The 13,786-nt window shown below is 40.9% G+C and overlaps 1 protein-coding gene across 5 annotated transcripts in view; it reads right to left on the minus strand.

The window, feature by feature from the left end:
• Herc1 (HECT and RLD domain containing E3 ubiquitin protein ligase family member 1) overlaps positions 1-13,786 on the minus strand; it is a 185,032-nt gene continuing 171,246 nt past the window's right edge. For all 5 annotated transcript variants that reach the window (XM_076850910.2, XM_076850909.2, XM_076850908.2 and 2 more), the window contains exons 70-78: positions 13,508-13,646; positions 11,304-11,473; positions 10,158-10,327; positions 9,714-9,879; positions 8,850-8,926; positions 7,635-7,887; positions 6,754-6,906; positions 3,327-3,632; positions 1-651 (exon numbers count right to left, since the gene is read on the minus strand). In XM_076850910.2, the coding sequence (XP_076707025.1) occupies positions 466-651; positions 3,327-3,632; positions 6,754-6,906; positions 7,635-7,887; positions 8,850-8,926; positions 9,714-9,879; positions 10,158-10,327; positions 11,304-11,473; positions 13,508-13,646 (1,620 nt within the window). In that variant the 3' untranslated portion in view covers positions 1-465. The remainder of the gene's footprint in view (positions 652-3,326; positions 3,633-6,753; positions 6,907-7,634; positions 7,888-8,849; positions 8,927-9,713; positions 9,880-10,157; positions 10,328-11,303; positions 11,474-13,507; positions 13,647-13,786) is intronic.

Genomic DNA, 13,786 nt, shown 5'->3' on the forward strand with positions numbered 1-13,786 from the left:
TTCTGATTTTTGAATCTGCTTTATTTCTCTGCATAAGGAACCCTGCACAGGCAATTCAAATTAAAACAAAATAAATATGTGAATATTCATGTAAAACTGTCCTTCTAATGAACAATTATACACAATGTACAATTTCATGTTCACTGGGTGGGTTTACAAAAAGGTATCATTCCCAACTAAAAATGCACCAAAATGGTTCCATGCAAACCTATCAAAAGTGACCAAAAATATGGAGGGAAAAACCTGACTGAGAGGACTTCGCTTTTGTTTTGTTTTTGTACAATCACAGAAAAATAAAAACATCTAATTTCTTTGTTAAATTTAGAGTAACTAAATGTGGCCACTGTTTATAATGTCGGTTTATGATCCTAAAACATCTATTTAGTTACCATAAAAGTATATCAACATCAAATTGGAAGTGAGCATTATTGAGAAAAAGGAGGGGGTGACAGCACCCACGGTCGTTCAGTAGTCAGTGTCAGAGCCCTCGGTGTTGTCCACGTTTCTTGAGAGCATGTAGTTGTCCATGTCGATCGAGCGGCAGTTGTTAATGGCATATCGCAGGCGCTCAGCCATGACCAGCTGACTGGAGTAGGGGGGCAGCCTCAGCTGGAAGAAGCACGTCTGTGAGGTAGGCAGACTGTCGTAAGGCTGCAGAGAGATAGACCCAGAGCCATGACTGTGGGCAGCAGGACGTCAGGAGGAGGAGGGGGGCTGCCCATTACCACCACCCCAAAGGCACATAGGCATGACTGCATGGACACTTCAAGTGAAAGGCAGAGACTAAGCCAAGGCAGAATAGGCACAGGCTCTGCCTTCCTGTAGCTCTGGAGGCTTTTGGTGAAGACACTTCCTTCCTCTTCTCACCTCCTCCAAGGCCCATTTGTGGAAAGCAACAATAAGCTCTGGCAGGACTGTTCGAGAAAACATACTTTGCACAGTGGCTGGCATGGAGTAAGAGTGTAGCCAGATTCGTTCCTGTCCACCGAGAGGGGGCAGAACTGAAGCCAGCCGCAGGGATTCCTCAGCACAAAATGTGAAGTGAAAGGAGCAAGTGTGTGGTGTAACTGGCTGTGGGAACCACCAGTGCCCCCTGCTTCTTTCCCTGTACTCCCAGGGTGCATTCTACATTCTTCACTGGCCATCAATCCCAGTACTCAGCCCAGATGAGGGAGGAGCAGTTAAAGCCCAGTGCATGCACTTAACTGATGGTGATGCAGTCATTTAAAATGATACTCATGACAACAGCAAACCAGAAGAGTGCTTGGAACAGATTATGAGATTTTTTTTAAAAAAACAGAGAACACAAAAATTCTAGACACCTCATTCAAAAATGTGTATAACTGAGGCCAAGACTAGGAAGAATTACACAAAGGTGAAAATGGCTATTACTGGAGAGACAAGTATGTATGTTCCCTGTCCCTCCTGGCAAACAATAACTTTGCAAACTATCTATTAAGGTTGATAATGATGTGACACTGTAATAAATTTTTTAAAAATTAAGTTTTACAAAAAGAATCTGCCCTCTCTTTCTTGCCCCGCCTCCTTTTGAAATCAGCTCTCTTCTCAGTCCCACACTCAGTTGGGCTGCATTTCAAAGCAGTGGGAGGTAAGTGGGGGCAGAGCCTAAATGTACCAGAGCCAGTGATGACAGAGAGCTCTAGTGCAGAAAAACTGAAAACAGCAAGGAAGGGAAGCACCACCAGATGGCTCTGATTACTTAAATGTGATACTGGAAAAATTATCTAAAAGCTACAAAGGAAATAGCCAAAGCGGTCAGTTTCTGAGGCTGACAACCCCCAGAGCTTATTGTTGCTTTCCACAAATGGGCCTTGGATTAGTGGTGGATTAACTCCTGGGGTGGCAGGAACAGCTCAGCACAGACAGACATAAGGCAAGGGTTGTTTTCAGAGTTAAACAGAAGGGAACCATTTCCTCCTCTCCACCACACTGAAGCAAGGAGACAGTTTCACAACTTATAGTTTCTGGCTAGTCAAGCAGAAAATTTATGGAAAAGCTCTTTTCAAAACTGTTTCTGCATATGGCATCTCCGGTGAGCCTAGTCCAGGAGCAAAGTACAGGCCTGCAGCTTCAAAAAGCAACAGGAGAGGCATAGCTTTGGCTACAGCAACTTCCATGAACAGTTGCTGGAAAAACATCAGAAAGGTGAAACTGGAAGAAGGGCCTTCTGTAAAGAGATCCCACTTACCTTAACACTTCTGATCAAATACCATGTGCCCTGCTCAGAGACTGCCCATTCCTACATAGGGAGGGCTTGGAAAGAGTGTGGTGGAGTCAGAGGGAACACCCACTCCCAGTTTAGTAAAATATGTGCTGGGCTCACAGGGTGTACCAAATGCTTGGAAAGCCAAGAGAAGGAGCTCTAACTAGGTCTGCCTTCAGGCATGGAGCAGGGACACATGAAAACATCTGGGAAGGCTTCCTGGAGGAGACAGCACAGGCATTGTACTTAATGGACAAATAAGTGCTTCCAAGCATACATGAAAAGCACTGTGAAGGAGAACTTACTAAGGAGTCAACACAAAACCACAAAAGTTTAAAAACAGCATAGTCTTCTAGGGAGAAAGGAAAGCAACCCATTTATGGCCAGAATGCAGTAAGTGTAAAGAGGTGACTCTAGAAGGTGGGGAAAAGACCCCAGACTGTGGAAGTGTTTAAGGCAACTAAGACTGCTGGCATATATTCTTTAGTCAATGCAGAGGCCCCTGATAGGTCTGAAAGGAGAGTGGTGTGGTCAAATGGATGCTTGAGAAAGATGATTCTGACAGCAGTATGCACTTCAGACTCAAAGCCCTTTTATGCTAAGTAAGCCACCATCCAAAGTGCAGCTGTGTTGGGGCTCTGTGGGTGGAGCACTTCATTAGGCCACAGAGAACCAGCACCACTTGCCCCACAATGCACATCACACCAGGAAGTACAGAGCATGTTAGTGCTGTTCCTGGTATCTTTGGGTCCCTACTGTGGCATACACACACCAGGCATACAAATTCCACAATTAAAAAGCATAGAGAATAAGACACAGAGGCAACACGATAATCCTTCTGCCAAGTTTAGATTTAACTTGGAAAGATGCTGGAAGATTCAGGAAGGTTGTTGCTTGCAGTATGCTTTCTATATCAATTTAGAACTTTTCCACAAAAGCTAAGTGATGTTACTGAACAAGTTTTACTGCTTGATATTTTAAAAATCTAGATATCACAAAGATTAAAGCCTAAATCAGCAGGCCTGTTGGTTTTCCCAACATGCAAGCAAAAACCAAGAAATGCAGGCAGACATTACAAAGGAAAGAAGACTAGCTCACTTACCCTATCAACCTTCATGATTTGAAACCTCTGAGAAATGTCAGCAGTGTTGGCTGGAAGTCGAGAGCGTCCAGACACGAACCGCATGAAGAGCACCCTCTCCTCGTTGGAGAACTCCTCCAGCGTGTGCCAGAACCACTGCACCAGCTGGTGCTGCTCATCCACCTCACGGTACCGCACCACCTTCTTCAAGACCTCAACAGAGATCTCGGGCATCCCGCATACCATCTGCTCCAGCTGCTTCGCTGTGAGAAGGGACAGCAGTGGCACAGGGACAATCCAGGACATCCCTTCTCGGACTGCAGCCACCTGCTCCCGGGAGAGGGTGTTCATTTTAACATGTGTATGTGTAAGAAGATGCGTGCCCACGGTGACCCAACTGGGCTGGGCACTGCTGCCTGTTCGTCTGCTCCCTAGACCCCGAGGCCTGTGAACAGGACCACCCTTGTTAGAGCCTACCCTGCTCTGGGACTCTATACTTCTTCTTAGGAACCTGCCTCCTTCTCCCCACAAAACCCAGCATACTCCCAATGGCCACTTACTCATATTCCTGGTTACACATGGCTGTATAGTGTTAAACTGTGCTATGTGTGGGCGTTGAATTTCATCAACGAAAGAAGCTCTTAGAAGACTCATGTAGCTGTACACTAATTTGTAATATATACATCATACAAACACACACATATATATAAACTTTTGTGTGTGTGTGCGTGTGTTTTTGTGTGTGCTACTAGGGATCAAACCCAGGGCCTCATGCATGTTAGGCAAGCACTCTATCACTGAGTTATATCCCAAGTCTTTTTTCATTTTATTTTGAGACATGGTCTTGCTACATTGTCCAGACTGGCCTCCAACTTGTCATCCTTTTACCTCAGCCTCCTGAGTCATTGGGATTATAGTTGTCCCCCACTTCACCCAGCTGTATTGTTCTTTTGAAAATACTTATATCCTATCTAGGTGTGGTGGTACATGCCTGTATTCCCTCAGTAACTCAGCAGGTTGAGGCAGGAGAATCATAAGCTCAAGGCCAGCCTTGGCAACTTAGTGAGAACCCTATCTCAAAGCAAAATGAAGGTGCGGGGCACACCTGTAATCCCAGCAGCTCAGGTGGCAGAGGCAGGAGGATCACAAGTTCAAAAGCCAGCCTCAGCAACACAGTGATCCTAAACAACTCAGCAAGGCCTTGTTTCTAAATAAAATACAAAAGAGGGCTGGGATGTGGCTCAGTGGTTAAGCACCCCTGGTACCAAGAAAGAAAGAAAAAAGAAAAGGGGTATGGATGTAGTTCAATGGTAGAATGTTCCCAGGTTCAATCCCTTGCACTACCAAAAGGAAAAAAAATAGTTATATCCTTCTTATAAAAATTATTTGTGCTCACTGTTAAGAAGAAAAGCACAAAGAATAAAATAAATATAGGAAGTTGGTAAAGACAAAGAATTTAGTTGGGAACCTTGAATTCTAAATCCCAGATCTACTACTTGCTAACTCTATCATTTTAATCTTGTCATGTGAAAAGTGAGACAATACTGTTACCAACATGACTCTAATGAAGGTTTAAACTACAAGGAAGCCTTGTGGCTCATACTAATGTTTACGTAATCATACGATTTTGGTCCTCTCAGCACAGTGCTGAGCATGGTCTGGCTAGGCAAGGCCAAGGAAGAAGTTGCCAGGGTCTGCCCCAAATATCTGCTTAGAAAAATGTCTCCTCTAAGGTTGTACAGTAGTGTGTACTCTAAACACAACTCTTTACAGTTCAAGGTCTGTTTCATATATTCTTCTCTCTTGTCCAACTGAAAATCACCTCCAATAATCAACAAAACTTCTAAGAATGTGAATAGGAACCACATGTTGGGGAAGGCCCTAGGGTTATAATGGTACTGGGGTTGTTGTACCCAGGACTGAGGAACAGGGATTGGCAGTGGTGGCCATCTACAAGAAATATCCTAAGCCAAAGCATGTCAAACCAAGCAGTCATGCCTGGTACCATACAAAATAAAAACTGGAAAAAATAATACTAAGAGATGGGGCTGGTTGCCTGGAGGTGGCAGGGGGATAACTGGGGACAATTATGGGAAGACATTCAGTTCCAAGAGATGAAGAGGAAAAGGCCTTATTACTGAGAAAAAGAGAAGGAAAAGGCCAGGGCATGGCAGAACATGGCTGAAAGGAAGTGGAACATCAATCTGACCCTAGTGGCTAGTGGAAGAACCTAGACAACTAGAGTGAAGCCTGGCTCGGGATCCCAGCTCTGCTATGGGCACACCACCTCTTCTCTGATTTGTCCTTTCTTTTGTGAAACATCAATAGTAATTCTTAGTTCACAGAGTAACCATGGGAAAAACTACACACACAAAAAAAAGGGTGTCTGGCACCATTCCTGGTGTGGAGGTAATCAATATATTTTTAGTGAGTTATTCTCTGAAGATTAAAAACATTCACAAACCGAAGATAAAACCTAAGTCCTAGCTATGTAACTAGCATCACTGACAGACTCCACCTTCAGTAAGCTAAGAGAGATACTTTTCTGACTGGACTTGGCCCAAAGCCAAAGTCAAAGCAGCAGCCAGGATTAAAGGGTATGGAATATGTATACTTCAAATTACTAAACCTTGACGGCCACAGAGCTTGGGTCCAGTTCTCATGAAGACCCCAATATATTCTGAAAATAAGTATTACTGAAATGGTTATTAATGGTTATATTACCAAAAAAAAACTATTCTTGGGCACAGTATTCATTTCTATGGTTACTCTTTCATACTCCCATCATTTATTAAATGCTTACTTATGTATAAAAGGAACAGAAAAAAGATAAATGAAATAGAAAACACATTCTTCATTCAAAGTCTTAAATAAAAAAATAAAGAAATAAGACCCAAACTCTATGGTTTAGTTCTTAGACCATCACATAAAAGTATGTGGTATATCTTAAGAGATTTCAAAGTACAGAAAAAAGTCTTACAGATTAGGGACCCAGAGGAAAGCAAATCTTGGAGGAAATAAATTCCTAGTTGGGGCTTAAAGGATTGCAGAGAAGAGGGAAAGAGGCATGCTATTGGATTGTAAGACTAGTGTTTAGGGGTTGACTGACCCAGCCAGAATTGGGGGCACGGGGGCTGGGGTGGGAAGCAGTGGATATGTAGATACACTAAACTGAGGAAGAGTGAAAAGACAAGGTTTGAATGACAGGGTTTTAAAAGCTTGGCCTCACTCCAACCAATGACCAATTCAGAGCTGATTGAAGGCCTTGAGCAAGGAGACAGGAGACCCACATATTGGGCCTGAGAATTCTCTGAATATGGTCTGAAACACAGGTACAAATACATCAAAGCAGTAAATACATATGCCCCAATATGGTAGTAACCCATCAGCTCTCATTCAAAGATAAACCCAAGCATTCATATGCTCCTCCTGCAAGATTTCAGCTCACCTGCCGGTCCATCTCATGAAGTCTATATTCAATGGCCCTCTCCACATACTCCTTCCTATTGGAAAATGTGAGTGGGATACTATTTCCACCAGGGATTATAGGAACCATTTTGCCATCAGCACTCTGGCCAACAAAAGAATCAAGAGGAATCATCTAAAAAGAAAAATAAAAATAATTTTATTACTTGGCAAATATGTCAACAAAAAGTATGTCACAAATGCCAGGCGTGGTGGCACATGCCTGTAATACCAGCAGCTCGGGAGGCTGAGGCAGTAGGATTGCAAGTTCAAAGCCAGCATCAGCAAAAGTGAGGTGCTAAGCAACTCAGTGAGACCCTGTCTCTAAATAAAATACAAAATAGGGCTGGGGATGTGGCTCAGTGGTCAAGTGCCCCTTAGTTCAATCCCCAGTACCAAAAAAAAAAAAAAAAAAAGTGTGTCACAGATATATATTGCACAACAGTAATAGTCAAGATTTTTTAAGGATAAAAACAAAGCAAACAAGATAGGTCTGACTGATCAGGCTACTTAATCAGCAAGAATGTGATGACTCATCTGGCTATAGCTAAAATAAAGTCAAATCTCTCTGCCCCAAACCAGGTGTGTTGGACCTGATCAACCAAGCCTCTCTCTCCACCTTGGTCCCCTTGGTTCTCTACTCTCATAGACAAAAAATACATTAGAATGGAAGGAGTAGAAGCTGGGGGCTGGAGCCAACTCTACTCTTAGCAGCTATTGAGACTGCTGGGGTTGAGCTGCTAAGAGCAGCCATGGGGCCAGCCTGACATCAAGAGGAGGACTATACCTGGTTCTACACAGAAAACACTTGTCTGTGTATACAGTAAGTTAACACCAGCAGAAACATGACAGGCCAGTATTCACCTCATGAAAACTTTCCTCAGTAATGCCACTGTCTTCAATGTGAAGAATGCTGTTGAGGGTCTGCACATAGAGCAGATCCACCTCCTCTAGGTCCTCCAGGGTGAGCGGGACACAGCACAGCTGCTTCCACACCAGAGGGGCCAAGTGGAGGTCCAGAGGTTTCTTTGTACGAATAGCAACTCCCATTAAAATTCCCAAGAACTTAAACTGCATTAAGTGTTCATCGAGACAAGCAGAAGGGTTAAATAGGAACCTAAAGAAGAGAAGGAAAAATTTAAAATTCCAACAGAAATTTCAAACAGCAGCTCCAACATTAGATTAGATCTATGTTGTTGAATATAGTAGTCATTAACTACATGTGACTATTTAAATTCACTAAATATCATAAAAATAGAAGGGAGATCAGGAGAACAGAAGAAGAGGAGGAGGAAAGGGAAAGGGAAGGTCCTGGGGAATGAAACTGACCAAATTATATTATTATGTGCAGGTACAAATATGTAATGATGAATTCCATTATTATGTGTAATTCTAATGCACTAATAAAAAGAAATAACAAATTACTAAATGAAATTTAAGATTCAGTTCTTTAGCAAGTCTAACCACTTTTGAGTACTCAACAGAAACACATGAAAAAAGGCTACTGTTTTAGACAGCATGGGGACCATATTTTTAGTTATTTTTAGAACAACTATAAAAGGGTAAAGTAAATAGCCTTGTGATCCTTGGCCTACCTGCTCCAGAATGCCCTACTTCCTATAATCATTTCATTTATTATTTACAAGTCAATGAAGTAGGATTCAAAATTTAAAATTTTGCATTCATAAGGATAGACTGCAATTGCAAAATACCAAGTCTGTGACTTGATAGTATAATAAAGCTTTTTGATGACTTCAAAAAATTCAATAAAGGGAAATCATGTAAGCCTTCAGAAACATAAAATAAGTCAAGTTTTATAATCAATTCTAAATTACCTTTCTCCTCTGTATTACCATTGAGTTGGTCCCATAATTAAATACCAAGTCATGGTGAAATGTCTGTCTCCTTATCTGATGAGGGGATAATGAAAGTATCTAGTCTTTAGGGTTATAATGATTCAATGGGATAATACATGTGAAGCACTTAGAACAGTGCCTGGTACATAGGAAGCTCTCAATAAATGTGAGCCGTTGTTGTTGTTATTTTTGACATTCAATAAATACTTGCTGACGGCCTTACCTATCCCTATTATAACCCACTTCTGCGGTGGCATTAGGAGACGGTATAAGAAGGTCAACTATCCCAGTTTCAAGTTCCTATAGAGGAAAGAAAAATATTTTGTTAAGAAATAATCATCAAACGCATCAAGAGAATATGAATTATATTCAAGACCATCCTGAAAAAAAGAATATTTTGAGGAATTTATAATGCCATCTCTGTACTTAATTTTCTGGTTTTCGTTTTAAATAAGATTAGAAAATCTTCCATGTGGAAAATCTCTCTCTGTTTCAAGAACCAGGATGAGAAAGTCCATCTAGTATCTGTGAGCACAGTGTGCTAAAATTTCAAATAGACTCAATAAATGATAGCCAAGTTTTATTCTAGTCATAGGATTTTTCAGAAAAATCCCAATATTAGACAAAGCTGATCTAGAAGAAAAGCTGCCAGTGTGGCTCCTAAAATGGGAACTGGCTTAAACACTTAACACTTATTTTTCTAACTCCCCTGGAGCCTGGCAATTCTACTTTGTTCTAAAAGCACCAGAATAAATCAGAAAGCACATGGGTGGTCCCAGATTTGTTTGTTATACAAAGGTACTTATGAGTCATTGTTGTTTCCTCTGCCAATATTATAGCATAACAGATGGTGAGTCATTGGTAGATGGTGAAGCATTAACACTTTTTGCAGTAAGGTATCTTCAGGAAGCATTTCCCAAATCCTTGCTTAATATATCTGTCCAGCACTAACAGTATAACTTTATATGAGGCTCACAAATGCATTCTTGCTACATTTATAAAAACATGCTTGACAGAGTGATCACTGGAAACAGTAAGAGAACCACTAATGGAGTGGCAACTTGGCAGGGACACTGCATGGACACACCTGGCACATCTCTGTGATGGTGTCATCAAACACTCCTCCAGCATCATCAGCCCCTTCTCCGACCAGCTTAACCTTCCATGCTCGGGAGGGCAAACGGAGGTCTGAAGCATTCAGCTTAACCACTTGTCTTGCTATTTGAACGAAGATGGGCTTACATTTCCGTCCTCTTTTTAAAAAAAAAGGCAGAAGGGAATGAAATATGACTCCCCAACTTCCCCAGATCATCACAAAGATCCCTGATGGTATCTGCCCATCAGTCTATGAATACGTATGCTTGACAGCAGCCCAAAACTGTGCTGTGTCCATTGTGACCCCCCTCAGGAACTAACATATTACTACTATCCTTTATAAGTGAGGAAACTAAGCCTCACAGAGATTAGTTAGTAGTAACATTTATCTAAAAAAATTCCAGCTGGTTAGTGAATTACACACACATATGCCAACCTGGTTGATATTCTCTTCACGGTAATTTGCGGTCCATAGTTTTTGCCTTGAACCATAGTTTTTCCTATGGAGCGCACCATTGGAAGAGTGTAGACTCTTGGAGCTAACAAAGGCCGCAGCTGTCCCTGTACAATGCCCCAAGTTCCAGCATTATAATGAGATGTGCTATTCTGTAACAAAAAATAAGGTAATCAGAAATGATGTCTTATTTCTCACTTTTAGAACATAAATTCTTTTTGAAATGCCGTTTAAAAACATAAACCTGGGTATTATAACTGTAAGTGCCATTTCAAACATTTTTTCTGATAAAATATTATGATTAGCATTTTTAAAAAAACTTAGAAACTACAGAAAAGCACACAAATAAATGTGTAAATCATACATAATCCTTCCAAATAACCCTACTGCCACTATTTCTTCCCAGTTCCATACGTGTTTACATATAATTTTCAGTTGCTTTTCTCACTTAACATTTCTCTACCTATATACAACCTACATATAAACAGTCCATTTAGTGCTATACAGTATTCTGCTGATTGGCTGATTACTTTTAACAGTGATCTGTCAAACCTCTCATATATGCTCTAACACTGGTCACCCAAAGGTTTCTGACTAATAGTTTTACAAATTGATACACATTTTGGCAGACATGCCTATATATTAAATAAAGTCAGCTTTCTTTCCTTTCTTTCTAAATTAGTGAACAGACATCAGCCAAATTTACTCTATTTCCCCCACTTTCCCTCCACAGGACCCAGAATGCTCATTCATAAGGAAAGAAAGAAGTCTGCTAAACTTCTCAGATTTCATTTGATACAACTTTGACCATGGCCCAAGAGCTTTGTGAACTTAAGTTATCCACTTGACTTTGTAGAAAATACATGACATGCTTAGTCATTCATACTTCCTCAAGTTGTGGACAAACCAAACACAGGAGGAAAGCCACTTTGTGTCTAGCAGCACAACCACCAATATCTGGACTATCCCTAATAAACCAGCCACAAAATGGGACTAGAATTGTTGTCTTTTCTGCTTCTTTTGGATTAAAGAGTAAAGGAAGTATTAGCCATGTCATAATTTCCAAAGGCCAAAAGAAAGGTTCTGCCAAGCCCATCATGGGCATTGCTTTCCCATCTAGCATGTTACCTGGTTGTTAGGGCTGAGATTCAGTAGCCTCCAGGATGAGTACATGAGGTCCGAGAAGTGGTAAAGCAGCCGGAGCCTGGCCCGCACAGTGTGGATGCTCACCTCTCTCAGGGCCCCATATTGCGGGGGCACTGCATCAGGAAGGCCCAACTGCAGAGGTACTGACACACCTGCCCGGAGAGCAAACAAGCACATAAAGGAAAATGCATTACTTTTATTTTCAGTATTTTGAAAATTTTCAAATGCACAGAGAACTTGAGATAATTATGCAATGGATAACCATTTTCACTACCTAAATTCTATAGTTAGTATTTTGCTATGTATCTATGTATCTATTCCTCTATTCATTAATTCACCTTAATTTTTTTGATCCACTTATGTTGGTTTTTAAAACTTTAAAAATCTTATTATTATGGAAACCTGATCTTCTGAAATTTAGGTTCCGAATGAATAATGGGACTTAGTTCTAAAGGCAGGAAAGGAGGAGGGCGGGAGGAAGTCAAATTCTTCCTTTCTTGTTCAATAATTGTCATCTTCATAATAATGAAGGGTGTAGATGAGGACCAGGTAGGCAGTACTGGAAAATGGAAATGGGCAAGGTGACACAGCCATCTCCACCTCTCACACTCCCTAGGGATCTCAGAGAAAATGCCCTTCACAGAATAAAAGGCTACATGATTCATGAAGGTTTTTCATTACACAAAGGAAATTATAGGACTGCATCCTCACCTACCCGCTTATGAATGCACATAAAGGACTAAAAACAAGATACTCAACTTACTTGAGTTTCCTGTACATGAAGATTTGTACAGCTTGATTCCCAGAGGTATTATTACTCCTCTTAATAAAGGCTAACATTTCTTGAATACTTTCTATGTACCTGGCACTATTCTCTCATCTTTACATGAATTGGTTCATTTACTCCAATGGCTCTTTGCAATAGGCGCTATATTACAGATAAGAAATAGGCTCAAGGTTACTCAGATCATGTGTGCTGGAGCCAGAACTTAGACCTTGCAATGTGGTCCCTGAGTCTAAACCTAAATTAACTGCTATACTGTAGTCTCTGACCTGAAATGGAAGTAAATCCTTCTGGAAGCTGAAAGTTTCTGAGGACTGGTCAGTGCAAGGCAGCACTGATCACTCTGGATTCTGTTAACTAGAAACCATCTCCTACTTGTTTTTATCTACTTTGTAGTCAGCCCCACCTTGATCTTAGGGTATTTAAGAGAGAACAATCTCTATGAGAAGTCTTCCCCAAGGACCTGTGGCCAAGAGGTAGAGAGATTAGCAAAAAGAGAAGAGAGTTTTATGCTCTTAGGCACAAAGTTGCTTATGAAATTCTAGTGCCATAGACACCAAAGGATAGTAGAAACAAAAAGCTTGGGGGCCTGAATAAGAAACAACCCAAATATGAAGACATGTGTAAGAAAGATAAAGTACAATTAAGGTAAAGACTCATTTATGTGGGATGAAAGAATGGATCTAACCAAAAAGTGACCACAGTTGGCTGTTTTTTTCTTTTTTTCATTGTCAACGGACCTTTATTTTTATTTATTTATTTACATGAAGTGCTGAGAATCAAACTCAGTGCCTCACACATGCTGCAAGCACTCTACTACTGAACTACAACCTCAGCCCCCATAGTTGGTTGTTAAGCACACAAATACACATTATATTTTAAAGACTTTTTGTAGATCTGTAAGGATTTTATAATAAAATAAAACAAACAACAAAACAAAAACTTAAAACATGCCCACCAGTCCTGCTACACAATGGAGTAAAATGGCAGCAACTAGATTTGCTGGGCCAATGCCCAGACATCATGTTTCAAATGGTTAACTGGGTTTTTAATCTTTATTTCTAAAGGTGAGCCTTAGGAAGCTATTTGTCACGTTTTTATATGTAAAAAAAAAAAAATTCTCAGTTGCCTCTCTAAAATCAGAAATTTTTGTTTGCCTAAGTGATGTTTTCTTTTGGAGCTATAGACAAGAACAGCTTCATACTGAAATCAGCAGGAGAAAGGCCAGCTGTGAAGTATTTATGGTTCTGATAGCACAAAAAAATGCTCTAGTTGTAAGGGTGAAGGCTTGCTTAATGGTGGCAGACAGATGCTGGATTTAGCCTGGGACTGGCAAATAAACACTGCAATGGGGGTATTGCTAAAAGAGCAGCTGCAGAAGCATGGCCATTATGTCCCTCACCTGGTGCTCTTGGTGGGACAGGTGGTGCTGTCCATGCAGCACTGTGGCAACGGCCAGCTGAGATCTGCCGAATGTTTTTCCCTTGCAGAACTGTTACCAGAGTTGGTTCTCGAACGTGGTTGGTATGGCCGAGGCCAAGCTGAGAGTAAATAATAAATATACAGAGATTCAATTAGAAAGAGGAAGATTAAGAAATTAAGATGATGAAATTTGCTAAATGATGAAATTTGCTAACATCACATCAAGCACCAACATTAATAAAATAAATTCTGATTTTTC

Source organism: Callospermophilus lateralis, chromosome 3 (assembly GCF_048772815.1).
Source record: "Callospermophilus lateralis isolate mCalLat2 chromosome 3, mCalLat2.hap1, whole genome shotgun sequence".
Lineage (NCBI taxonomy): Eukaryota > Metazoa > Chordata > Mammalia > Rodentia > Sciuridae > Callospermophilus > Callospermophilus lateralis.